This window comes from Trachurus trachurus (genome assembly GCF_905171665.1).
Source record: "Trachurus trachurus genome assembly, chromosome: 4".
Lineage (NCBI taxonomy): Eukaryota > Metazoa > Chordata > Actinopteri > Carangiformes > Carangidae > Trachurus > Trachurus trachurus.
The window spans coordinates 14595006-14622261 of record NC_139898.1 but is presented as its reverse complement, the minus strand read 5'-3'; the positions used below and the strand labels follow the sequence as shown (position 1 = coordinate 14622261).

Genomic DNA, 27256 nt, shown 5'->3' with positions numbered 1-27256 from the left:
CGTCACGTGATCTCCCATGGCAACCGGCGGGTGTCATCAGTTCCGCTGTGGGAGAGGTGCTGCTGCTGCCTCAGACCGGCTCAGCTTAAAATGTCCTGCCACACTTCTCAACTCCTCCTCGGCTTCATTTGACTCCACACCGGCCTAGACGTCCTTTCCGTCGGCGCAGACCGAGCGCAGTCCACAGCCCCTTGTTGCCTGAAATATCTATATTTGTGGTGGGTGAAGGGGGCTCAGAAAAGAGTGCGAACTGGAAGCCATGAGTCACATTAACCCGGGGTAGGTGCAGCTGGTTTGTCTCTTGTTCATCACCTCAGGTGGATGTTAGGTTAAACTGTAGACGAAGACATGTATGTGTGGTATTTTCAGTTTGTAGACATGCTGTATTTGTACGTTTAGAGTAATGCCTGTTTGTTTTGTTTCTTATAACCTTTTGTAAACCATGGACTTTTATGTCCAGTATAGTAGCCTACAGTGACTACAGTGCAGTGTATCAATAGTCACCACTGAGGCATAACTTAATTCTACTGTGGTTGAGTCAATAAACCAATGCTACTTTAGGGCTACTGTAGGCTACTAATGTGCTTCACTGTAAATAACAAATGACAGGAGAAAGAGAAGAAACAAAGGCAGGGAATGAGGACAGCTGTCTTTTTGTGGATGAGGAAGAGATGTATTCATGTAAAAATATCAAAACTATAATGCAAACTTAATTTACACAGTCACAGAGGCAGTTGTAATTGAGAGGTCCTTAACTTACTGTAGTAGGCTATCTACCATAAGGCATTTCATACCAAGGCAACTCAATGTGCTTTACATAAAGACAAAACATAAAAAAAACACCATAAAGCAGCATACAAACAAAAAACAAGTCCATTAGAATTTTTTTTCTCTACTTTTGATGCTGTCTGGATCCGACCTCTCTCTTTTTTTTCTTTTAAAAAGAACCCTGGAATGAATTCTTTAATCAAAAAATGATTTAATAAAAAATGTATTAAGTCTTTTGATTGACTTTTAACTCAAAACACTGACATGTTGATTTAAATCCGAACATATGGCAGTTTTAGAAAATAAAGCACTGAACTGATGACAAGATGTGTTAAGAAAAGAAGAAGAAACACAAGTAGTTCGCAGTCTTTTGGACTTTACTGCTTTGACACATTGGCATGGTTTATTTCTGTGCTTCCTGTGTCACTGGGTCAAAGAAAGACTGTATAAATGTGATTGGTCCTGAGAGAAATCTTCTGCCAAAGCTGAGGAGCCTCAGAGACAAATTAACCAGTCACACAAACAGGAGGCAGACAGGGTTAAGTGTGCCATCCTCTCTAATTCCTGTGTGTAATCAGACACCTGTAACAGACCCTATAGTGGTACGATCCTGTTGTCTTGTATACAAATGCTGGAGGAAATTAAACCTGTGCTGGGGAAAAAAACTGCTTTCAGACTGGCTGGACTGTACAAGACTTGATGTCTTGTTAATGAGGACAAGAAACGACTGGCAACAAACAAGCACGGTGTTGTGCCCCACTAAACCATTTGATTAAGATTCTGGTTCTTTGTTTGCTCTAACCCGTAACTTTTTCTGTTGCCTACTACAATAAAGCTTAATCTGGATAACCTTCATCAAGTGAGTCCTTAAAGAAAATTCTTCAGCTTTGATTAATTTATGTTTTTATCGGCCATGTGTCTGCAGACTCCTTTCAGCCTACAACAGTCTGACGGACAAACATCTTACTGGATACTTCAGCAACACTAGGATCAGAAGACACTTGCAGAGAGCAGGACTGGTATGTCAACATGATGACGATAATGATAATGATGGAACACTGGCTCAAAATGTAGTCTGTCCCACTCCTTATAAAGTTACATCCGGAGAAGAAATTGACCTTTTTTATTTCATCAAGATGGATGAGGTTCACTAAACCCTTTTCATCTCTCATATTTAAATTGAATGACAATGTACAGATATAATTTAGCCAAAGCTCTGTATGAATACAGATACAAACAGGATGTTCAGAACATTGTTAAGAGGACCATTTGCATCACAGATTTTACAGCCTGTTCACATTACAATCTAATACGGATCATTATTGAATATTGGCTGTTGCATAGTTGCATTTACTGTCATGAAACTTGCAGAAAACAATGTGTGAAAGCTGTAATCTGGCGTCACAGTGCTGCACAAAGTATCAGCTGCTAGTGACTTCAGTTTGAAAACATTGTTATCAGTCTTTAAATACTCATTGACTGAACACTGAGACTGTTGTTGTTGTTATTAGATCACCAGGAGTGGGCGTATTGTTCCAGACAAAGAGTACAGACACAAGCTAATCCAGAGAAGCCATCAGAGAAATGTTCGTGAATGTCTGGCCCAAGCCATTTTCCACAAGGTGCTGGAGATGGAGGTGGGGTGAACACAGTGTGCCACAAACAAAAACAGTTGTGAAAAAAAAGCAGTCAGCTAATTTTTGCTTCTCCTGGTATAATGAAGGATGCTCATTTGTTCTGTACCCCTCCCTTGCAGCGTCTCCATCAAATAGAGATCAAAAAGAAACTGGAGGAGTTTGCAAGGAGGGAAAGAGTGCATAAGATCAAGGTACTTCATTTACATTTAAACACTGCTTTGCTGCCTAATTTAGAAACTAATGATTCTTAAATGATGTGACGCAAAAAACGGTCAGCATGTGTTGTTAGGAGTTCATCCGAGTTGATCTATTAATTGAGTCAGCATCAGTGTTTCTATACAGTGGATCCAACCTGTATGAGTCACGTTTTTATGAACTAACATCTGTATTCAAAACAAAAGCTTTTTTACATAGAGCAGTATGATAATAATTGATGATCTTGTTTGAAAGGTGGAGCGCTCCAAAAGATATGAAGAAGACATCATCCGCATCCTGTCTCCACGCCCACCCACCGGTGCAAGGGGCATCAGAAAACAGCACTCTGGGCCAGAATGTAACTCTGAATCCTCTGAGTCTGTGAGTACAACATCTGCCTCAGTGCACTAGTATATTTTGAGAACATTGTTGTAAAGGGGAGACTGCATGTTTCAATTCTTAACCTTCACCTTTCGCCATTTCCCATGTCTGTTTTTTGCCACTTTCCTTAACTGTTTTTAGCCTTGGCAGGTGTATGTATTCCTCTGGTGATTACTTTTATACATCTCTATATTTGACTTGCATTATGCTATGTTCCCCTACTATCCAAATCTTAGTAGTTTTGAACTTAGGCCCTCCCATGATAGCTGATTTGCTGGCATCACATCACATTGGAAATCAAGTCGTTTTGAGTTACCTGTCTCAAGTCATGAAAACCAAGTCAAAGTCAAGTCTTTTATCCCTTTGTGGCAAGTCCTAAAACTTATGACTTAGGTCCAACTTGAGTCAAGTCATGTGACTGTTATAATATTGCATTTAATATGTTGCAGACTACTACTGTAGGCCTATGCTTTTTTCAATACTGCTGGCCAAATCATACCTACAAGAAAACACTCAGACAAACTCCCTCCAGTGTCCTTATTTCCTCTCCATCATGCAATCAAGAGTTATATTTTAATTGCCACAGTTTACAAAAGAAATGTTATGTTTCTGAGTTAAAAATGTTTACTGTAGTTAAAGAGACTTTCTAGGCCAATCAGTGTAAGATGGATAGATCAGTTACAGTATACCTGTTTGTCTATTCAGTAAATATGAAGCTATAGGCAGTCAGTCATCTCAGCAAGAGAGTGAGGGTGAAACAGCGAACAGCTCTGTCCAAAGGTCACAATATGTATCGTCACCAAAACCAAATATTAACGACAAGCCCTACTTTTTAAAGAAAAGGTTATGTGCTGGATGCTGACTTCCAGGGTTTTTTGTTGACTGTTGCTGGGCAACTGCTTTCATTTAAACACAGCCAGATCAGTAGTTTCCCCCTGTGTCTCGTCTCTATGCAAAGCTAAGCTAACTAGACAGACAGGGCAGTGGGAAGAAAGAGCAAGACAGGATTTTCTATTCTATTAATTATAATGTAAATGATGTATCATCCATTTGAGTCGTGTGAATGAGATCAACTGACATCATATTTGATGGACAGACAGATACATACCGGTAGTTTGATTTGCAGCCAAACACCCACAATATAACTTCACTGGCCAAAAACATCAACATCTTTTAATCACTCAGACTCAGTCCAAGACATTCCTTCAGATGATGAATGTCTGTCTGTAATGTAAATCATTTCTGTGCACTCTGACAGCTGCCATGTTTATACTGACACTTAACGAGTGAAGAGTCTCTGCTGCAGTCAACTCATCTGGTGTGTGCACAGACAAGAGCGTTTAAAGTGAAGTAGAAGGATTAGATTCATGTTATCTTTCAAACAAAAAAGGCCACAGACCTTGATGCCAGAATAAATAGAGCCAGTAATCCTGGCCTTGATCTCTGTGTTTACTCAGTGAAATCTCTTCTTCTGCAAGCATCTCACGTCAGCAGGTTGAGCCTTGTTGAAAAAACAGCAGCAGTAGTAGGTTTGGAAAAACATCAGGGCACTTCTGGGAAGACTATTAACGTGCATTTTGCAAAAATCTATCATGTCGTTCATCATCAATTCATAAAATAAGTCAATCATCAATAAAAGCAGGGTGACATTTAATAATCCTGAACTGAAAACTTTGACACTGCAAGAAAAATACTTCATAATAGTATGAAACAAACAGCAGGTTCAGTTAGATTAAAACAACACAACATACTGCATATAACTTTCATTAATTATAGCATGCATATATGGGCATGCAAAAAGCAACAGTTGACCACAGAGACCCCAAGTAAAACACAGAGGTCTCCATGGTGATACGTACACCGTTTCATGTGTTTTGTGTGTATGTCGTAGCCCGGATCATCTCGACCCAACACGGCTCCAGGGAAGATGCAGAGGCCGGTGCGTCTGAAGCCGATCCACAGCAACAGCACCACGGCCTCACTCAGACGCAGCTCCCCTTACAGACACCATGAGTCCTCCAATGAGAACGACTCACCTTTCAACTGCACTGTGAGACCACAACCATATTTGTATATATACAAAGAAAAATCAATTTCTTCTTTTTAAAATCTTAAAATCTTGTCTTTTCTCGATATACTACCTAAAATTATTTTGTTCAATACTAAATGCATAACTCCAGCATAACCGTATAACCTCTCCAACAAAAAGCTCTACAATAGAACCTTCCTACACATGCACAGTGTCATGTTGTGCTGCCACAGCAATACTCACACTGAAGTATTTTCATAAATGTGACTTCATCGACATCTCTCTCAGATGGACAAGGAGTGCCGGAGACGTTTGACCACAATGGAGGCCTCCCATGGCATCTCGCCTTACTGCCTCCCAGTCATCAACAATTTTGTTACCCCAGTGCCTCCAGCCACAAAGAGGAAAGAGAGGGGGGCAAAGGTCACTCAACGCAGCACACTCAGGGGCCGCAGACTGCGTCCTGCCACCGCCTCCAGTGGAGTTGACATCACTGAGGTCTTTGTCTCCCGTTATGTTTCACTGCCAACAAAACCTTTCACAACAAACTCACAAGCTTCAGTCTCTGTAGATTAATTGGAAAAGACAATTGAAATTTCAACGAGATGCATTGAAAAATGCACAATCTGAGTGTTTCTTTGTATTTGTGTTTCTAACTTTAAATGCATACAGAACTGCATAAAAAACTCCAAACAATTTCTATTTGTTCATCTGTACCAGCAGATTGCACATCATTTGCATATACACTAAAACTGGACAATAAACAAAATCAGACAAACTTGAATAAGTAAATAAATAAGTAACTTATCCACATTATGCATCTCTTGATGGTGTAAATTCACTATGCTAATTATCAGCACAAAATATCTGTACATTTATCACTACAAATGATAATGTAAATTTGATCATTTCCTAAACCAGATTCATTTAAATGACACCGCTCCACTTTTTTCCATCCAGGACCCCCCCATGCTGCGGAGCTCTGTGCACCAGAGCAGAGTGTGTGTGAACATGGTGTACTTTGGTAAAACGGTGCATCTTTCCAACGACATGACTGACCTGAGGGACGAGGTCAAAGTGTTTCAGCAGCACTGTGGAGGAGAGAACCTGTGTGTGTACAAAGGCAAGCTCTGCGAGGGAGGTCAGTGTTTCGCCAGCTGTGATTGTGTTTCGTAGATGTGGTTGTGTGTCTGTGTGTGTGTGCACATTACAATCAACCATAAGTGAAATGGTACATGACAGGATGGAGGAAAGCTGTCCTGCAACAACAAACTCACAGATTTAAATCATTGGTTTTCATCTGCATGCCTGATCTTTCCCTCAGAGTCTTTCCGGTTCATTTCAAGGCGACACAGGGGCTTCCCCTTCAGCTTGACCTTCTTCCTGAACGGGCTGCAGGTGGAGAGGCTGAGCTCCTGTTGTGAGTTCAAACACAGGAAAGGCTCCAGACTTGGTGGCAGGCACGGACACTTTGGCTTCTCCAGTGTAGATGGGGCCTCACCCTGCTACAAGTAAGGTTTCCCTCTATATAATAGATATAGGCTATACATATAATACATTCCTTTTGTCTCTATCACAAGGGATCTATTATAAACAACTGAGATATTAAAAATGACAACAAAAGGGGGATTGTTATGAGTCCTCAGTTTATTTTTAGATTTTTAGATAGAATTATTATCAATCCCAGTCTCTTATCTGACCATTCATTGTGTTTCCTGGATCCAGCTTCAAGCAGTTATAATGAGACCAGGAATTAATTCTTCATTTTAGGGGCAAAGTCATTTAGCCCTTGGTAATACACACTATTTTAGGGACTTTGAGTGATTTGATGCCTAAATAAACAACTTGACTCTGAAAAAACAAGAGAATGACACCAATGCTATGAAAAAAAATAATATATATATATATATATATATATATATATATATATATATATATATATATATATATATATATATATATATATATATATATTATATATATTTTTTTTTAATATATATTTTAAGATGCAATTTCTTATCACGTGTATATGTATTTACCAGAATCTATAAGATAAGAATAGATACATTGTATAAATTTTAGTCTATGTAAATACATATTTTAATAAATAATAATAAATATTTTATTTTAGAGAACCTGATCACTTTCAACAGATGAATGTAAGAACTCACAAGTTAAACCAAGTTTCAAACTGTCAGTCATTTTCCATAGGAAAGTCATTAAAAATTAAATTTTGTATCAATAGTTTCCATCAATTTCCTGTGCGTGACCTTTTCCTATTGGTAATGATTGGTGCTGTCTGAGATTAATTATGATATGGCAGCATTATATGCAGATGTGTGTGGAGACTAAACTTGAGCATTAAGCATCAAGAAGCAGCAGTTGCAAGGAAATGAGCTGATCACACTGTTGACTTCCCACCTCTGTGACGTTTGAGACAGAATAATGTCCTTACAGGACCAGAGCCGCTCTTTTCAGGGATAGATCAGCACAAGAGTTGTGTGCATAGCAGGTGAGAGAGAGAGAGCTGTGATTCAAAAATGGCCCCAAATGAACACTAATGCCGCTAAATGTGCGGATATGAAAATAGTATTAATGTATGTTGTCATCTGGCTCGGCAAGACAGCAACTACAGTATGTGTATTTTCCAGTAAGTCTTTTAAATTGTGTTTTCTTTTACTTTATGAACATTTTTCAGGTGCATCATAGCAATGGGTCTGGACAAAAAGCCCACACCTCCACCAAAGAGAGTCAAAGAAGATGGAGGAAGAGAGGAATCAATCACCAGCCCAAAAGATGCTCCTGAGATGGAAGCAGAAAGGACAGGAGGGGACACTGCCTCTGACTATGAAAGAAGTCAGCAACAGGACATGGAGACTCAGGTCGAAGAAGAAACAGCAGCCGAGGAGGGCAAAGTCAGAGATGGTGAACAGAGAACATAAAACAAAACTGCCTCAATAAGAGATACATGTTACAGATTTTTCTCTGTCAAGCATCCCAATAAATATTCTTTGTCCTTACCCTCAGATTATGAAGAGGACTTTGAAGCAGATGATGAAGGCCCTGTAGAGGAGGATAAAGAGAAGAAATCTCTGTCTCCAACAGATGAGCAAACTGAGACGCAGGTTAAAGAGAGGGACGCTTCTGAGACAGAAGACGATGAGAGGGATGGTGGGTGAACTCATTTTTTTGACACATTTTTTGGAGTGACGCCCGAGAGGAGAATAAGTGAGACTAAGGTGTTATTATGCCAGCAAACTGCTTTTAGTACAGCAAAACAGAATGATGATTGAAAATGTTTGCGGGTTTTTTCCATTATTGTACAATAACAAACATATATATAACTTTAACTTGTATATTTTACACCAACAAACCATGTTTAGAACAATTTCCCGATTATGAATCACACTGGAAGAGTTGAGAATGATTGTTCGGTTAAATAATTCAAAATGCTTTGTCTTTCTTGCCCAGAAGATATAAAGTCTCGGTCAGGCTCCAGCTGTTCCGGCAGCGACCGGGAGGCAAGTGATGCTGAGGCCACTGATGCTGAGGCCACAAAAGACTCCAGAGAGGACGAGAAACCAGAGCAACCAGAGCAACCCGAGGAGGTTGATCAAGAAGAATCCCTTGCTCCACCAGAAGAAAAAGACGAACCAAAACCAGAAGAAGCAGCTGTTGCCACTGAGGCTGAGTCTGCTGTGGCTAATGACTCAGAGTTACAGGACAGTGCAGGGGACAGCACAGAGATTGACATCTCTGACTCCAGCGTCCCCTCGGGGACAGAGAATAAACAGAGTGACAACACATTGGGAGACAAGGCTGAGAAAACGGTAGATGAGGGCAAAGAGAAGGAGGGTCAGGAACAGGAGAGGGGTGAGTACGAACCAACAGATACTGTGGAGCTTCCACCTGAGTGAGGATCTGTCCATCTTGTTTGGAAGTTTTTCCACTATTATCACAACCAACCAGGGCTCTAGACAAGTCAGTGTATAAGTTGTGTATAGGTTAAAACAGTAACTAAATAATTACTACAGTATCACTACTACAGTATTGTCAGTTTGTGATATTTTAACTGTGGTTTATGATGTCTTTACGATGTTTCAATAGTGGAAAAATTGCATGCCTGTCATTGCATTTTTGCTGTTCCTTATTTTTTGTATGTGTGTGCCATGTTTTTATGGTGTGTTTTTGTCCGATCCACTGATTAATTTCGTTCAAAATGAGTTTCAAGATTTTTAGATATTAATATGACGCATAATATGACTATATTTTGATTGTATTTCACAGTATTTTTAGGGAAGAGTTTGTGTTTGCTTTTTACACAGTTAAGTGTAGCATTTTTTATTATGGGTTCAAATAAAAAAAGTGCTGTGAAATAAATAAGCAATTCAAAATATAGCTCAGAAAACACTGAAAAGCCCTTGGGAGGAAAAATTGCAATCAGAATAGAAAGCTGTTGAGGTAAAAAAAACAAACAAACATGTATTTGCATAGTGTACAATCCCAGCATTTCAGAAGGCACGATGTATAAAATTTTGAAGAGCTACTGAATAATCATGCATAGAGCACACAAACACAAATCACCTCCTTCCTTCCCTTTCTTATTGCCCATGAATAATTAACTTATAAGTCTTCCATTAAGGAAACTAGATTCTTGGTGGACTTCTATTCAAACACATGGGATCAGTTTGCAAAAAACACTTGAGTGCCAAAGTTGAGTGATTTTCTTTCTTTTAGTTTTTTTCTTTTTATCGAGAGTTTACTCAGCATTGTGTTTGCCCTTTTGTTGTGTTGTGTACTACAGGATTACTTTTTTTTTTTTCATTTTGCATGTTGTGATTCTCATTTATGTTTGCACCTGAAAAGATTAAAGTAATGTTTTGTTGTTCATGGCTATGTGTTTCTTCATTGGCTCTGTGCTCTCATTGCTTTTTCATTATCCAAAATACTGTCTTGTGCTGTTGAACACATGGTCACCACTTGTAATTTTGGTCCTACAGAAATGTGAAATCATATAATTGCATGTCTTTTTCTTTTCTATCCAAAGCTAAATCTGTGCAGGAGAGGCTGGCAGAAGCCATGTTGACTGAGTCCCACTTCACTTCTGAGCCAGAACTGAGCGACACCACTACTGAGGAGGAGGAAGAGGCCACAGATAAAGGACACGAACAGAGCAACGATGGTACAAGATTTAACAATTTCCTATAAGTGATTTTGCAAGCTATTCAAAACAACTGTTTGAGAAAATACATTTTCCCTGGCAAGCCCTCAATTGTTTTCTTGTTTGTTTGTTTTTAAAGATGTAGCTCCGGAGAAACTATTGACAGCGACAGAGGAGCAACAGACATTCAGAGAAGCTGAAGCTGAAGTGGTTCAGGATCTGGAGGAGACATCTGAGCCAAGAGAACAGGAGGATGAAACTGAAAAAGAGCCTGATGAGAATAGTATTAAAGATGAGATGGTTAAAATAGATGAAGATGATGAAAACTGTGAAGAAGCAGCAGCAGAAAAAGAGAAGTCAGAGGACACAGGTGCAGATCTACATCCCGTGTCTGAAGAGAGCATAACAGAAGACAACAAAACTTCAGAGCCTCAGGAAGGTGCAGCAGCTGAACCCACCGAGGCAGATGCAGCACAAAAAGATGAAGGAAATGGGGAGAGTACTGCAGCAGATGAAGTGCAGCCCGATGAGATGGGGCAAGGGGCAAAAAGCAGCAAGGAGGGTGAATCATCAGTATCAGAGCTGGATAAAAAGACTGTTGAGACAGCAGTGTCAGATAATGCAGAGGCGGAGGAGGCAATGACAGCAAGCGAGACAATGGAGATGAAAGCAGAGCCCTCAGAGGAGCAAGAGGCCCTCAGCCATGAAGAGGCACCTGTAACCGACGCAGAGGAGAGGCAGCAGGAAGATGGCAACGACAGAACTGAAGCATCTGAGACAGAAGTCACAGCAGATGTAAATGAAAAATCTGCAGACATAAGTGAGGACAATGTAAAAGATGAGGGAGATAAAGATGATATTAAGGAGGAAGAGGCAGAGGAGGTGTTAGCAGCAGAGGCAAGTAAGGATGCTGATCAACAGGAAAAGATGGAGGAAGAGCAAACGGAAAACCCTGTGGAATTAGATGAGGAGGTAGAGAAGGAGAAAAGTGAAGAGGAAAGTAAGCAGGAAGAGAAACAAATTAACTCAGATGAAACACCAGAATGTGAAAACAGTGAGGAAAAAGAAAATAATGAAACTGTTAAAACCGAAGAAGAAGGGAGTGATGAAAATAAGACAGAAGAAAGGATAGAAAATGAGGAAAGCATCGCTGAAGATACTAAAAGTGACTCAAACACTGCAGGAGAGACAAATGAAGAACCAGCTGAGAAAACCCTCGACATTGAAGATAAAGTTGCAGAGACAGCTAATGAATCAGAAATGACAGAGAAAGATAAGGAGAGAGAATGTCAAGAGAATAAAAACGATGAGGAAGAACCTGAAGCAAAGGGAGCTATAAATGATAAAACTGATGAAGGTGAAGAAATAAAAGAGACAAAGATGGATGTCGATGAAGAAAAGGGTGATGAAACAGAAAAGGATGAGAAAGATGATGAGAATAAAGCTGAACAAATTGAATCTGAAAAAAATAAAGATGAGGAAGAAACTGAAGAGAAAGAAGTGGCCTGTGAGACCGGAAAGGAAACATCTGCGAACACTGAGGAACCTGAGCAAAATGCAGATGATGTGAAAATATCTAATGAAAATACTGCTGAGTCACAGGACGTTGGTGACAATGAAGCAGCAGATGAGACCAAAACGAGTGAAGAGGTGCTCAACAATATAATGGAGTCTGAAGATGTTAAAAAAGAAACCGAGGGAGCAATTACCGACAGTGAAAAGGGAGAAGTAGATGCAGAAAGTGGGGAGATTTCTGCCAGAGCAGAGAGCAAAACTCACATAGATGAACCAGAGGCTTCAGCTGAGAACAATAATGATGTGAAAGCAGCAGAGCATGTTGAAGATGAAAGAAAAATGGAGGAGGAACCCACTGAAGATGAAAGCACAGAGGTAAAAGAAGAATCTGTGAAGTCTGGAGATGACAAGGTGGATCAGGGGCCTGACACAGATGTGGTAGAAAGTGAGCATAAGGAAGCGGAGGACGAAATTGAAAAACAAGAGGAACCTGATCAAAAAGATTCAGGGCAAGAGACGGCTGTGACGGAGACTGAAGAGCATGAGGAAACTAAAAATGAAAATGGCAACAAATCTGACCTGGATACTGAAAAGAGAGATTCAGATTCTACCAAAGATAAGGATGACAATGTCCATGTGGCACTGGTTGCCTCCTCAGCTGTTGAGGCACAATCTCCACCTATAGATTTAGGTTTAGATGATACATCCCACGTATTAAATGAGTCTTCTGCGATGTCTGACAAACCTCCACAGTCTGAGGAAAATACTGATGCCATCGCTGACCTTTCTGCGGCCGATGGAGAAAACGGAGCGGACACAGAGGAGGCGAGCAAGGCCTCAGAGGAAGGGGCAAGTGTCCTGCTCAAACCTCAAGCACAAAACAATGAGGCTGATGAAGCAGCATGCGTGGGTAAACAAACCCCAGAGGCCCTAGCAGCAGAAGACAGTGCAGATCTGGTCACAAACTGGATTACCATGCATCAAACGTCAAAGTTTTTCCAGACATTTGTCGAACCTTTGGAAGACTTAAAGGAAGAGGCTTCACACACTCAAGAGTCGGTCTCCAGTCAGGAAGCAACAACAACAACAACGGAGCTGCTGAGATCAGAGAGTCCTCCTAAGATGGTGAAGATGTCTGAAAGTGAAGAAGAGGAACCAGTGCAAAAAGATGAAAGTGAGACAACGGGAGAAAACAAAGTGGGAGCTGTAGAGTCAGACATTGAGAGCAGACAAACTGAAAATGTTGGATCTCATGAGAATGACCCTACCAAAGATAGAGTCCAGGAGAAGGAGGAGACTGTGGTGCAGGAGCTAATACCAAAAGCAGATACTGAAGACAATGATAAAGAGTCTACAAATGGGCAAAGAAAAGGAAGCGGGGTTTCTCTAGAGGAGGAACTTCAAGAAGGACCAACTCTGACGCAAACTGAGATTTACAAAACTGAAGTGGATAGTATTGCAGGTACTAATTATTCGGCCGCCAGTGGCAAACCTGAGAGTGATAAAGAGAAACAAGCAACTGATAATGGCTCAGACTTGAATGAAAAACAAAAAGAAGCTGAAGAGATTATAGATCTCTTACCCTTGTCCAAAATGGAAGCGCATCGTGAGCGTTCAGCAAGTCCAGATGGACTTAGAGACGGAGAGGAAACACAGGATAAAACTAATGAACAAAGCGGAGAAGTTACAGAAATAACTGATTTTACAACGTCCAAGTCTGATGATGGAAGCCAAGAGGAGTCCCACAACGGAGAGATCCAACCCAGGCCTTCTGGTGGGAGCATCAACGCAGAGAGAAGAGACGTGCAGCTGATCCAAGACATCAAACACACTCTGAGTAAAGACAGGCTGAGCAGTTTCTCAGTGGACGAAACATTGTTTGGTCGCACTTCATATCCTTTGCTGACTACTGCAAAGACAGAGAGTGGACATTAGAGCTGCACACCTGAGACACTGGCACTAAGCTAGCAATGACACTTGAAATGGAGATATTTCTGGAGGCAATTCAGTTATTAAAGTTATTTATTTTAAAAACTGTAAAACTTGTAATGATCCTAGAGAAAGCACTTTTGCAAGCTTTTAGATAATCGCTGAATATTTGTAGTGATCAGGAAATTCAGGTTTCAGAAATTCAGAAGCCCTCGAGCATCTCATGGTTTCGGTGTTTACACAACGTGACTTCGTAGAAAGTCTTCATCCTTCAGTCACCAAAAAGAAGGAAGCCGCACAAAGAGTTTTGACTGCTGCGCAAAATGTTTACAGTAGACCGTCTCTTCCTATTGTTGGTAGCAAAGAGGCATAGTTTTTGTGAGGTATCAAGTACAGCCTCAATTACCTATTACCTGTAAACAGACACCACTCACGCTCACAAATGACTGAATAATTTATCGTTGTTGGACTCCCACAGTTTAGTTAGCCTCCACTTTATATTTCCACCGGCTGGGCACAAGCATGATTTTACAGCTCTGATCAAAGATATTTCATTATTCTATATCTGTGGTAATGACAATTTAGTTTGTGCTTTGACATAATTATTTGTTAAGATGACAGTATCTAGACATACATGCATCAGAGCAGGAATACTGAGTTAGTTAACATGATTCATTCAGTCCTCATCATTATTCTGATAATATGTAGAAGGAGATAACATTGTGAAATGTAAAATCAAGGCACTGACTGGTGTCATTATTGCTGCTAATCCTACCTCTTTTTAAAAAGATATATACTTAATAGTGTATTTGTATTTACTTACCAGCTGGTTTGTATGGCTAGTGTGTGTTTGTGAGGCTTATTCTTTTCATTTGATATACCTGTCACCGTGTGATCTGGCCATTCAGCAAATAAAATCAAGAACTGGGATGAAGTTACCTTCTGCTTTTTCCTCCCTTTAAAAATAGAATGCACAGTTGTGATCATTGCACATGTTCAGTAGTTTTTAAACATTTTATTTCAGATTAATGGAAAACATGTACACAAAACCAAAATTATTTACAAGAACTTAAAGTCTCGAGTCAATAAAATGATTGAAAATGTTACACATAGCATACATATTAAAATATGACACAGGACTGGAGATACTGGGAAAAGTACATTGTAAAACCTACCCGCATACATTATGGTATGCGGGTCTACTCTTACCACCAGTTTATACAGTTTGTGTTAGAACAAAAAACAGTGATAAATGTCTGAATGAATATGTTCCCAATAACGTGCGCTGGCTGTTCTCAGCAGAGTTAGTTACCGTCCTCGAAGCTGCCGCTGCTGCTGAGGGAGGAGCAGAATCTCATGGTGCTCATGGGATCAGACACATACCCTGGAAAACAGACAAGTCCACAGCAACAGTCACTCAATCACCTTTGAGTGACTGACTGGTGTCATTATTGCCATAGAGTAATTGTAAATAATAATAATGTATGCATTATTATTATTTACAATTACAGACAACACGTCTTAAAAATCAAGTCTAATATGAAGTCTTAACTTGCTACAAAATATAACATGTTATTGATCATCTGAATTGATCCGATCCTTAGTGTTAAACTGCTACACCTCCACTTGAACACAATTACATCACTATGCAGTACAACACATGTAATCTGCACACAGACCATTTCGATCAATGGGGGAGAACTGCATGTTCCTTCTCAGCTCCTCCAGTGAAAGGCCTCCAGATGCTCGCCGCTGCTCGCTGAAAATGAAAAGGAACTCATTAATAAATCAGAAATATATACTGCTTTGTTTACATGGAGAGGTAAAGATGAGAGACAGCTTAGATACAAGCAGAGAAAATCCAGTATCAAATGTCCAACCTAATACCAGGCTGCTCTCACTTATACAAAACTGATGACGGGTTTGATGCGGGCACCAGAAACAAAACCAGTACACCAAGTCATGGAGGATAAAACTATTAATGAGTGATGATCAATAGATATTAATGATACTGGAGTTGGTCTGCAGAGCACTATTTCGAAGTGAAGGCAGCACCCAGAGAGGCCTCATCTAACCTTTGACGGAGTGCCTGGAGATTACTGGAAAGCCATCGCCACATCACATTAACCCCACCTCCGGTTACTAGGTTCATAGTGACCGTTACCAGGCACACATACACACACACACACACACACACACACACACTTGGGAGGGTCAAAGCCGGCCGTCTAATACAGGCCTTCCTCCTCGGTCAGAATGCCATGCATGTTTTATTGGATTTGCTTGCCTTTTGTTTCCTATTCGGTATCTGAGCAACTCGTCTCCTCACTGTTGCAGTAAGTATCTTAACTAGTCTACATGTTGCTGGCAAAACAATAGTTGACGCCAAGTTGTCTCTACAAGCCCCGACGTGATGTTTGTGGAGTTTCTGTTGGTAGATTCTTAAACCAAATTTACATTTATTAACATTTTATTTACCCAGGTCGGTTAATAACAACAGAATTCTTGATTAAACCTTTTACAGCTACTTTTTAAAGCCATTTTTACATCTCATCCATATGGTAACTGTACAAAATATAAACCATATGATACATAATTTAAAGAAATTTGAACATCTAAGCTCTGAAAACAAAACATCTAAGTTGTTGAATGAAGTAGTTTACCTAAAAGAAATAGCCACAAATGTTTCAACTATCATACACCACATACTCTCATCAAATTTACATTTGTCATATTCACACCTTTGTTTCAAATATGATTTTGATGTAATAACAAACTAAAACTTGCCTCTCACTGGTGTTACTGTTGATGTCTCTATGTCTGTTTGCTCTGTTAATCAGTGTAGTGATGCTGCACTTATTTAGGGAAAGCACTCAAGTCTCTCCAGGCACAACACCACTGACAGCACTGACACCACTTGACTGAGTGTATATGTCAAGCAAAAATCTTTGGAAACTGTAATTTCATTGCTGATTCCACTGGAAACACTGTCTGGCAGGTCACACTAGTATTGTGCAAAATTTAATTCAGAAAGGCTGACGAGCTTGTAAAGCTTCCCTTCTGGTGTTCAAACTATCAGACTACAAACAAATGGCTGCAGCACCCTACAACAATTTAGGGAAAAGAAGTTATAGCAAATGGCTGGATGGTTTAATGTATGACCGGAAATGGGCTATCTGATGTAGTATTTACAGTGTTTAAACTGTAATAGTGAAGTTAAGGAATATGTAGACACACAGATTTCAGCATCGTTGTTCATTGTGATTCAGTGAATGTCTGATTCTCTCCTCAAGTGGTTTAGATTTAAATCTGACAGATTAATGCAAACAGTCTAAACTGACTGAAACCTCACCCAGACCTGGTCGCGACCAACGGCTGCTTATTTTACTGGGTGCATGTGAATGTTGCCATTGTGCGCCATTGTAAATTATTCTTACCCTCTTAACCCTCACCCGGCTGAGGACATGCTTCACTTCTCTTACCTTTGTGTCCAGGAGGCGTAGGCGCGAGTGTTGAGGGCGTACTCAAGCTCAAAACGAGAACGAAGGGCGGCCACGTGGCTTCGGCCGGGTCCTCCTCGTCCAAACAGACAGTCTGAGGAGGAGGAGGGCGACAGGGAGCCGCTGCTGTTGCTGGAGGCCGGAGACATCAGCTGGGACGGAAGCAAAAAAATATTCATGACAGGGAGAATTTAAGTATTACAGCTTGTACTAGTGTAAGATGTAAGAACATGACTTTATATACCTCAACGTTGCACAGGCATTCCTCCAGATTGGAAACTACTTCAGAGAACTCAGGCCTGTCCTGAGGCAGAGACATCAAACCATTACTGTTATTTTTAATTTCCTGTTACAAGGTTGAACAATCAGATGTAGGAGGTTCAACCCCAAACAGACACACACACACACAAATGCATCCTCTCTAACAGTGGTCTGTGCTTTCTGCTGATTTTAGTCCGCCCACACATGACGCAAAGGGGGAACTCTGCCGTCCTTAGATCTCTAGCCTCGCTAGAAAAGAACAAACACTGCCACGACAGAGCTGTTCAATTATACATGACGTCCACAGAACTGTGCTCAAAGTCTGTGTGCATTCTGTTTTCAATGAATGAGATCCAAGACAGAAAAAGAGAAACAGGAAAATATTAACAACAGTAAGGACGGAAACAAAATAATGTTTTCAAGGCCCTTCATTCTGATTTTTACTAAGTGCACTTTCTTTTTGCATTTCACAGTGATCGAGTAATTACTGCTTTGTAGAAAAGGTACTTCACAGCATTGTTTTGGTGTTGAGAGTTTATATAATCATGTATATTGCAAGTTTGGACAAAGTGTGCCATGCATTTTTTTTTTTGCACAAACCCAGTAAACACAGTGCAGCGTGTCCTACTTCCAAACCCCATGGTAGCTGGTGTACTGCACAAGGAAGGCACCATGAGAATTGTGTGCACACGCAACCTTGTGATGGCCTAGTACAATCACACTCTTGTTTACGACAAAAAAAAAAAAGAAGGAGAAAGAAAACGTCTTGAGGACAGAGTGATCGTCAAGGGAGACAGGTCCACAGATAGGCAAACAGGAAGGAGATGGACCACAGAGGGAGAAGTGTGCCAGCGTGTTGGGCTGGGCAATAATGTGTCTTAATGAGGCCTGGCTAATTGTGAACACAACACCGCTGAGGAGGCATCATCATCGTCATCATACAGGTCATGTGTGCTCCTCAATATGAACAGGCATGTGTTAATGTATCGCTTGGGACTACAGCAGTCCCACTCATTAGTGCTGCATGTGCAGCAGCTGACTCAGCATTATTTGCCTCTCAGAGCTTCAGTATGTCCACATAGCTAATGATAATAATAGCTGCATAGACATGAGAGCACTGTGGATGTAAACTGCATTATGAACAATGGTATGATGTGTATATATATTAATCAAGAACAAGTTAGTAGTGGGCTGCCTGTGGCTGATAATCAAGGTTCAAGAGGTGCACGGTTTCAGGTGGTTTACCTCTGGGCATGCGTTCCAGCCTCTCATCAGAAGAGCAGAGATGGGTTTGGGGATGGAGTAGCCAATAGGAGGCCGGATGTGATGGTAGGCCATGTCTGCTGCTGCAGCGGCTGAGGGTGGTCAAACATTTTACATTTAGTTTTCAAATGATCTGATGTTGTCCGACTTCTTCCTATTTCGTCACCATAAAATCAAAAACAGGGTGAAATAATTGTAGCAATATTAGCTCTCGTCTAGTTATTGTCAGTCTGTCAGATATCTTACCAACTGTGATTTTCATTGTTATTAAAATTTTGTCCTGGGACACAGAAGAACTTTTCCTGTTTATTCTGGTGACTCTGACTGTTCCTCTTACATGCCGCCATGTGGCTTTGACAGCTATTGGATGCATTACAATGAATTTAGGTGCACTCACTGCCCCCTGCTGCGCTGATTGTGGTAAACCCTGAACTTTTCCTCCAGTGTCACCATCAGGTTAAAGTTAAATTCACTGAGCCTTTTTTTTTTTGGTTTATGACTAAAAAGCACCTCTCATCCCCGACCTGTGGCATTTACTTGAACTGGGTCTCCTTGGGAGAGTTTTAACAACGTGTTTTGCGGAGCCTCCAGTTTTCTGTTGATCTGTTGTGCCCCCTTTGTGTCACCATTACCAGGTTTCAAGTGAGCGAAGGGAATTTCTCCAGTGAGCAGCTCCCACAGACAGAGGGCGTAGCTGAACATGTCTGCCTTCACCGAGTAGCGAGTGCACTGGGTGAACACCTCTGGAGCCATCCAGCGCAGGTTCTGCACATACATACAGATATTTATACATTCAAACTGTTTACAAGGGGATAATATAGTGAGATTTAAGTTCAACATAATAAATTAGGCCATGGCACACAAACACGCACACATACACACACTCAGGCAAAATGAGACCCAATTACTGACATAAACACTGCGTCCCAGCAAGGGCAAGTAGTTCCTCACAACAGGCAGCTCCCAAGAGATGCAACACACTTAACACCAAACTGCAGGCGAAGCACTTTGTGTGTCGATGAGTCAGCACATTGAGACAGAATCTGCATGGAGGCAGTTTTTTTTTTTTTTAGCTGGTGGGTAATTGGGTAATTGATGACAGGTGCCAACAGAAGCTCTAGTTTGAGCCACAACAACAAAAAATTGCATATACATTTTCCAAAATATGTCTTATCAAAAAAAGATGAGGAGAAAAAAAGTAGGCAGCACTGACCCCTGGCTGCTTGGTCATGTTATCCTCCTCCACAGATTGCAGAAATCTCGATTCTGCGGACAAAGGGAGGGACATACGGTGATCATGACAAAAATGTAAAAAAAAAAATGTAAAAAAAAGCACATCCACTGGCAGTGAAGTTATTCAGCTGAACTTTTCTCTGCAGTGCCAGTAAATAAACGCTGCTGAGTGCCAGCATCACAGGAAACTAACAGAAGGGAAACCAACAGAAACATGGCCGCTAAATATACTAAATATTTCCCCCGAGTGTAAAGAGAGGGAAGATATTCTACTTCACTGATCAAAGTGTATCACAACATTAGCTCCAAATAATGAAAAATTAAACTAGGTGATGCTACTCTATTTTTTGAACTGGTAACAACAACGCATGGAAAATGTATCTTCTATCATTAATTTGGAAACAGAACTAGTTATTGGAATATTAATAAATGATTTTCATCTATGTAATCCTACTAGATTCCAGTTTTATATTAATGTCATATCACTGTGCATTTTACCAAAAAGAAATCACAACATTACTGTTTTTCTTTAATTTCTTTATTTACTTATTTTCCTCTTTATTCTAAGCTTTGGTGAAGCTGCATTAAAGTGAGGATATGAAGGACAGAGGTAAATTTGAAAATCTGATCTGGTAGCACAAGCAGAGAATAATCATTAAGTAACTAAACTCTCTTAATGTTAATTATTTCAAAACTATCTTCTGAGAGTTTGCAAGAATTAGCAACCATACTAGTTATATTAATCAGTTGAGTCAATTAAATTAAGCAAAGGTGAGTTTTACTTCTGATTAATAAACAAATTAATTTTTTAATTTGTTTATTAATCAATGTTTATTAATCTTACAATGTGACATAGTTCTTATTTTAAAAGGCACATGAACATAATGCTGATATTCATTCAATGTATAAAAAAGTGTCTGAAAACAGTTTTAATACAACTCCAATAAGTCTCTTGGCCTTACCCCCAAAATCAGCCACCACAGCATGTCCGTCCTCATACAGCAGAATATTATGACTGGAAGGAACACATGTATTATTTACAATGAAAACAGTTATTTCAGACTGCCAATACACAATACACCACACATGTTATTACTGTGGCACCCACCTGTTGAGGTCCCTGTGGATGATAGGCTGGGTGAGGTTGTGCAGGTACTCCATGCCCTTGGCCACGTCGATGGCGATGATGAGCTTGGACTGCAGGTCGATGAGCCTGTCCATTGACACATCATTAAAGCAGCAGCCACTTAGTCCCAGATCAATGAGCCCCTGCCAATCACACACACCACTTTTACACAGATCAATAGGACAGTCTATAAAGACAGCACCTGGCCTCACAGTTAGCAGAACACTTCATCTGGATCAATGATGATCCCGGCCGAGGGGGGTGGGGGTGGGGGGGCGTCAGGGTAGTTTGACCTCTTGTAAGATCTCAACTTCAGGATTTAGTCACTGTCAAAGTGTGTGAGCAACTAAGTGCAACATCAATAAACTCTGGTGCTTTACTTTATTACAGAGCTGAAACTACCCACTGTTTCCATCATTGATCAATGTTCACTAAATTGCTTGATTTACTAGTCTCTTACCACTAAATTCAAATATAAAATCAATATTTGACACCAACTACTTTCAGCACTGATTCATTACAAAACTTTGGTATCAACCTTCCTTCATTTTATACAAGTTAACTCCTAAATATTGTTGGTCTTTCTGTGGTTTTATGTGTGTAAAACTGTTATTTATTCTATTTTTTATTTAACTTTTATTTAAACAGGTAATCTCATTGAGACACAGGGTCTCATTTCCTAGAGAGACCTGTTTCAGACACAACACAACAATTAGTTAGACATATAATACATACATACTGTATAACATTGACATAAAAGTGTCAAGTTATGTTATTATTATGTTGTGAGTTACATTGTTATTAGTATTTCTAATGCATAAAGCTAAGTGATATGAAGAGAAGAAGGTTACATAATGGGGAAGTTTTCCATTTTGGGCACTGACACACATTTATCTTTACACATTATAACAAACTGTGAGCTCCAGGGAGTCATTTCCTCACCTCTTCTGCTCGTGCAGCAGGGAGAAGAGCGAGCCCCCAGAGACGTACTGGGTGACGATGGCAAACTGGCTGGGGTCATCCAGACAAGCCCCGACAAAATGGATAATACAGGGGTGATTGAGGCGACAGAGGATGGAGACCTCTCTGCAGAACATGTCCACGTCCGACTTAGAGCAGTATGTGTTGGCTCGATAGCTACAGAGGAGAGCGGAGACTGAATGTGTTAAAACAGGAAAGGGATGGAAACAACAAGGCATCTATACTTGTGTTTTAAACGGACAAGTACCGTTTGATGGCGACGATTTTGTTTCGGCATTTGCCTCGGTAGACTTGCCCAAAGGAGCCTGAGCGTGAAACAGACATGATTATTAATAACATTTTCAGATCCGCTGAAAACAGAGAAGTTATGAACAGAGTTACCTGATCCAATAATCTCATTAAACTCCAGCTCAGACAGCTGAAGGTGGAAATGAGATGGGAGGCTGGCCCTGAGCAGGAGAACCTCAGCTTTCTCTGGAAAGACAGAGCAGAGTTTATTTCAGCAAAAAAAAAACTGATGTGTATCAATAAGAAAAACCATCTTGTTGTTCCTTTTAATTCAGTGTGTGAGGATGTTGTATGTTTATAAAGTGTTTTCTACATGTTCTGATTTCACAACTGAGCCTATTAGTGTACTTTGATGTGAAAACATTTAGTAGGAAATGTTTACTGGTGTGTAAGAACCAACAAAGTTTTGTCTTGGGAGGTGTGCTTGTGTAACAGATGCCGTGCAGGAGACCAGGGTTCGAACCCCATCTGGGGCAGAACGTAAGAAACACAACACAGAGGGCCAGATATGACATCGGCTACAGTGGTGCCGTGACCTGGATGCCCTGGGTGGAGTGAGTTCAGCGGGGGTAACGGATGTGCACTCACTCATCCATAAAGGATGTGCTAACCAGACTGCCAATTGCAAAACAGTCAGCATCGTCACCTGCCATGCAGGAGACCAGGGTTCGAACCCCACCTAGGGCAGGCCGTGAGAAACACAACGCAGAGGCCAGATACGACATCTGCTACACTTGAGTGTAGCAAAGAGATGATTTCTGTGGTATTCCTGTCCTCGCCCACTGATGCTTCACTTTGGAGTGAGTGCAGTTGGAAACCTTATGCTAAACCCTTGATTTTTATGGGCTTCCATCAAATTCAGATCAACTGTTTCTCACACGAGGGAGAGACCAGCTCTGACTTCACTACTATGGATATCAGAACAGTGTTATCATCTGCAGCTGGGACCCTTTGTCTTGGCAACAGGTAGTGTGTGTTTTCATATCAGCTGACAGTGATGTGAGGAGTGGGTAAAACCTGCTGCACTTCGCTCCGTCTCACTACCTTTAGTCATGCTTTTGATCTTTCCCAAAGGAGACGGGACAGAAACATAGGAGCCATCTGGAAGAGAGAGAGAGAGAGCATGTTCCGGCAAATTAAGGAGGGTCTGTGTGGATTTTATTGCAGATCATTACTTTTTAGAGGGGTGACTCACCCCCTCCTGGCTGGGAGTACTCATTGCAGGGGGAGTCATCTGGGCGTTTGTAGTGTTTCAGTAAGGTGACAATGGCATCGTGACCTGGAGGACACAAAGATAAAATGGTAATAATAGTTTTTATTTGATGTTCCCTGACAGCTGAGCTCATCATCGCCCCAACAAACCTTTTTCATAAGCCCACATCAGGCAGGTCTGCTCGTCCTTGTCCCCACTGGACCTGCTGGGGTCGCAGGCCACCAGGTTCATGTCTGCCCCGCTGTCCAGCAAGAGCTGCACCAGACGGATATGGCCGTGGAAACAGGCGCTATGCAGAGCTGAACGTTGTCATGTGATACACACAATAATAATGAAACAACCGGTTCTGCTGCACTTAAATTAGCTGCACACGTAAACACAGGATGTGATGAGTCACCTGTGTGTCCATCTCTGCCCTGGTGGTTGATGCTCGCAGCGTTGTGACTCAACAAGAACTTCACCATGTCCAGGTCTTTACCATAGGTGCATGCACTGTTAGACAGGATATGTGTTCATCAACACCTTCACAACAGGAGTCATGTGTTTTATGGTGACACCGTGAGTGTCTGTCTCTATACTGTCTCTATCTATTCAGACTATAAATAAAGACAGAAAGATACACAATACCTGTGAAGTGCTGTCTCACTGAATATGTTCTCCTTTGACAAACTTTCTGTACCAGAGAGTTGTACAATCTCCTTCACCGCTGCAAATTTGCCATTGTAGCAGGCCCTGATGAGACACCACATTAAACACATGTCACGTCCGCTCTATATCATCTATTAAAAACCCACAGAGGTCACACACACACACACACACACACTGACAACTATTTACAAGTGTAAAGGTGTGTCCCCGTAGATGTTGACGGAGTGAGGCTGAACGTCAAAGTTGCCCTGCAGAAGGAAATGCACGATCTCATGATGGCCAAAGCGAGCGCAGAAGTGGAGAGGAACGTGATCTTCGTTGTCCTGAGCATTGACTGGAAACAGGAACAGCAAAGAGAGAGAAGGTTAGTTATCTCCAAATGCAGAAGTCTGAAGAGGAAGACTGTGGCGGCTTTAGCAAGTGGATGTACCAGAGGCAGTTTTACATGCTGGAGTCTGTATTAAGCTGTTATATTTAATTCAGACCACTGACTGCAATAAATGTGGGAAAGTATTCACCATTAGCTTTGTTGCCTTCCCCCATCAGCAGTTTGACGATGCTGAGGAAACCCTTGGCTGCAGCCAGGTGCAGCGGCTGGTCACCCACCTCACCACTCGCGTTCACATCTGCACCAAACTTCAGCAGCAACTTTGCCAGCTGGGGAAATGTACAGTGTATATTCACAAGGAGAAATTGGGAATTCTATTTCTATCACTTCAGAATGCAGATGTGGTTAACTGGACTTGTTTACCTGCTCGTTGCCATTGTAGCAAGCAATATGCAGAGGGGTGAAGAAGACAGCGTCCTGGACATTCACATATGCTCCATGTTGTAGGAGAATATCTGCAGCCTGGTGGGGAGATGATCAGCACACAAAAGCATTGAAATGTCTCTCTATTTAGTGGAAGAAGACATCCAGGGTTCAGCTCTCACCTCCTGGTGCCCAGCCAGTGTAGCCACATGCAGGGCGGTGAGGGCACCGTAGCCCACCTGCTGGACATCCGACCCTCCATGAAGAAGGGCGGTCACCAGCTCAGCATTGTCCTGCAGCGTGGAAACAGAACAGGGTGGACAGGTAACCATTGTTAAATAACTCAGACATGCAGCTGTAAGCATACCGGCTTTGACAGTACTTGCACTCCACCATGTGGTAAAACACAGAAAAAACCCTTTATAAGATAACAAATGAGACGAGTGAGAGAAAGACTGATTAGACTTCTATACATAGAATTTTGACATCTGAAATCACCTGGTAAGCAGCCAGGTGGAGCGCGGTGAAGCCGTTCCTGGACAGCCTGGAGGGGCGCAGGCCTTTGTGCATCAGGGTGCGGATGTGGGACTTGTTCCCTGGTGACAATCAAGAGAAAAAATGCTTCCATTCAGCAGCAGATCTGGTTGACTGTGAATGAGCAAACAAGTTCAGGGTTGTCTGGACTGTTAAGTAAACTGCTGATGCAACTTTTAAATGTATTTCACTTTAACTTCTATTATTCAATCTTTACATATGGTACATACTGTTTACTTTTGTGTGGTAAACACCAGCAGGGTCATCTTCAGACAATAATGCCTGTCAGTCCATAGTAATCCTCCTTCGCACTGTCACATTTTGTCGAGGCCTTATTTATAGACCCTAGTAGTCATGCATACCTCCACACACGCAGCAGAGATGCAGCAGCGACAGCCCCTTCTCTGTTCGGTAGCTCAAGTTCACCTTCTGAAAAGCCTCATCGGAGCTGAGCAACAGGAAAAGCAACATCACCCGATTGTGACGACTGAAGCCACTCAGACACAGAACATTAAAGAAAACCCAGGAGAGTGCAGGAACAAACAAGTACCACTTTTTAAATTAAAAACAAAGACTGAGCAACAGTTTTAAAAACACAAAGAAATGTTGTCACCCGAAAGCCAGATGGAGGTCTGCAACCTCGCTGTCTTTGAGTTTGAGATCATCTTCCAACTTCTCGATGATCACAGAGTACGACTCACCCACCTTCTTCTTCCACTCGTCTTCACAACATCAAACACAGTTACAAATGAATATCATCAGTACTGCTTATAAGCAGAATCAATACATATATATACACACACACACTTGTATATAATTCACATACACACACATATTAAATAAGTGACACCCACAATGGGCCCAAAGTTTGTTGACAACCCTCATTAAAATAAAACACTCCACACTATAACAAAGACACTGTGCCATTACCTGTACACGTCTGCGATGGTCTTGATTTGTAATTTCCCATTGAAAGGCTTCTTCTCTTGTAATATGTGCTCTATAGTTTGGTGAGCTAGAGTAAAGCAGTAACACAATCGCTCACTGTGCCACAATCGCACAGGTCCAGATAAAGGGGGATCGTGTCCGAGGGCTAAAAATAAACACCTTTGAGTGGAATGGCCAACAACTACGACAACTGATCTCCCTCCAAACACGAGTGAGCATGTATCAGTGTGACTGTGTGTGTGTGTGTGTGTGTGTGTGTGTGTGTGTGTGTGTGTGTGTGTGTGTGTGTGTGTGTGTGTGTGTGTGTGTGTGTGTGTGTGTGTGTGTGTGTGTGTGTGTGTGTGTGTGTGTGTGTGTATATACACACATACCCATACAGTATAAGAACAAAGCAAAGCAAGTGATTAGTATCCTACACTGTCCCAAAGCTATTTCTGTATGATGTGGGCAGTCTGGATTAAAAGTGAAGCGCTTCATATTTCACTATCGACACATTCAGTGGTTCACAAACTTCCCATGTCTCGTTCACAGCAGACATGTTGACCTGTTATAGCAGCATGAGCAGGAGTAAAACAAATTAATGACAACTGCACTTAACGACAATAAATGCCCACCAGGAATGACGAGATGAAACGGTCCCCCTCCTCCTCCTCCCTCTGGTCTAGGACAATAGAAATGTCTATGTAGAGCAGCAGGTGCTCCAAATACCAACTATGACTCAAACTGGTTTTTTGACATTTGCTGACGTACTGAAGTTACTCATCTTCTTATCTGAAGGTTAAAAGAATTAAATGTGAATGCAGCACAAAGCAAAAGATAAAAATGTATCCCAAACACACACTTTTTTTTTTTAAACATGGATCAGTTTTATGAAATTTCAAACCATGTTAAGCCA

The 27256-nt window shown here is 41.2% G+C and overlaps 2 protein-coding genes across 2 annotated transcripts; one reads left to right on the top strand and one right to left on the bottom strand.

The window, feature by feature from the left end:
* Positions 1–259: 259 nt before the first annotated feature.
* erich3 (glutamate-rich 3) lies at positions 260–13621 on the top strand (the record flags this gene model as incomplete). The annotated part of the gene is made up of 14 exons (XM_083970098.1): positions 260–279; positions 1694–1787; positions 2280–2405; positions 2525–2596; positions 2856–2981; positions 4873–5031; positions 5299–5499; positions 5971–6151; positions 6335–6521; positions 7709–7935; positions 8038–8181; positions 8485–8883; positions 10058–10192; positions 10311–13621. The coding sequence occupies 14 exons, from the start codon at positions 260–262 to the stop codon at positions 13619–13621; spliced, it is 5382 nt and encodes a 1793-aa protein (XP_083826224.1).
* A 1164-nt stretch (positions 13622–14785) lies between these two features.
* tnni3k (TNNI3 interacting kinase) lies at positions 14786–26383 on the bottom strand (the record flags this gene model as incomplete). The annotated part of the gene is made up of 25 exons (XM_083970557.1): positions 14786–14999; positions 15295–15374; positions 17098–17267; positions 17360–17419; positions 18622–18731; positions 19272–19404; positions 19853–19905; positions 20835–20887; positions 20981–21085; positions 21941–22135; positions 22227–22284; positions 22361–22453; positions 23312–23368; positions 23463–23546; positions 23630–23779; positions 23878–23972; positions 24108–24212; positions 24318–24462; positions 24647–24785; positions 24880–24978; positions 25062–25172; positions 25378–25475; positions 25776–25861; positions 26027–26135; positions 26344–26383. The coding sequence occupies 25 exons, from the start codon at positions 26381–26383 to the stop codon at positions 14920–14922; spliced, it is 2508 nt and encodes an 835-aa protein (XP_083826683.1). The 3' UTR covers positions 14786–14919.
* Between the last annotated feature and the right edge of the window lie 873 nt (positions 26384–27256).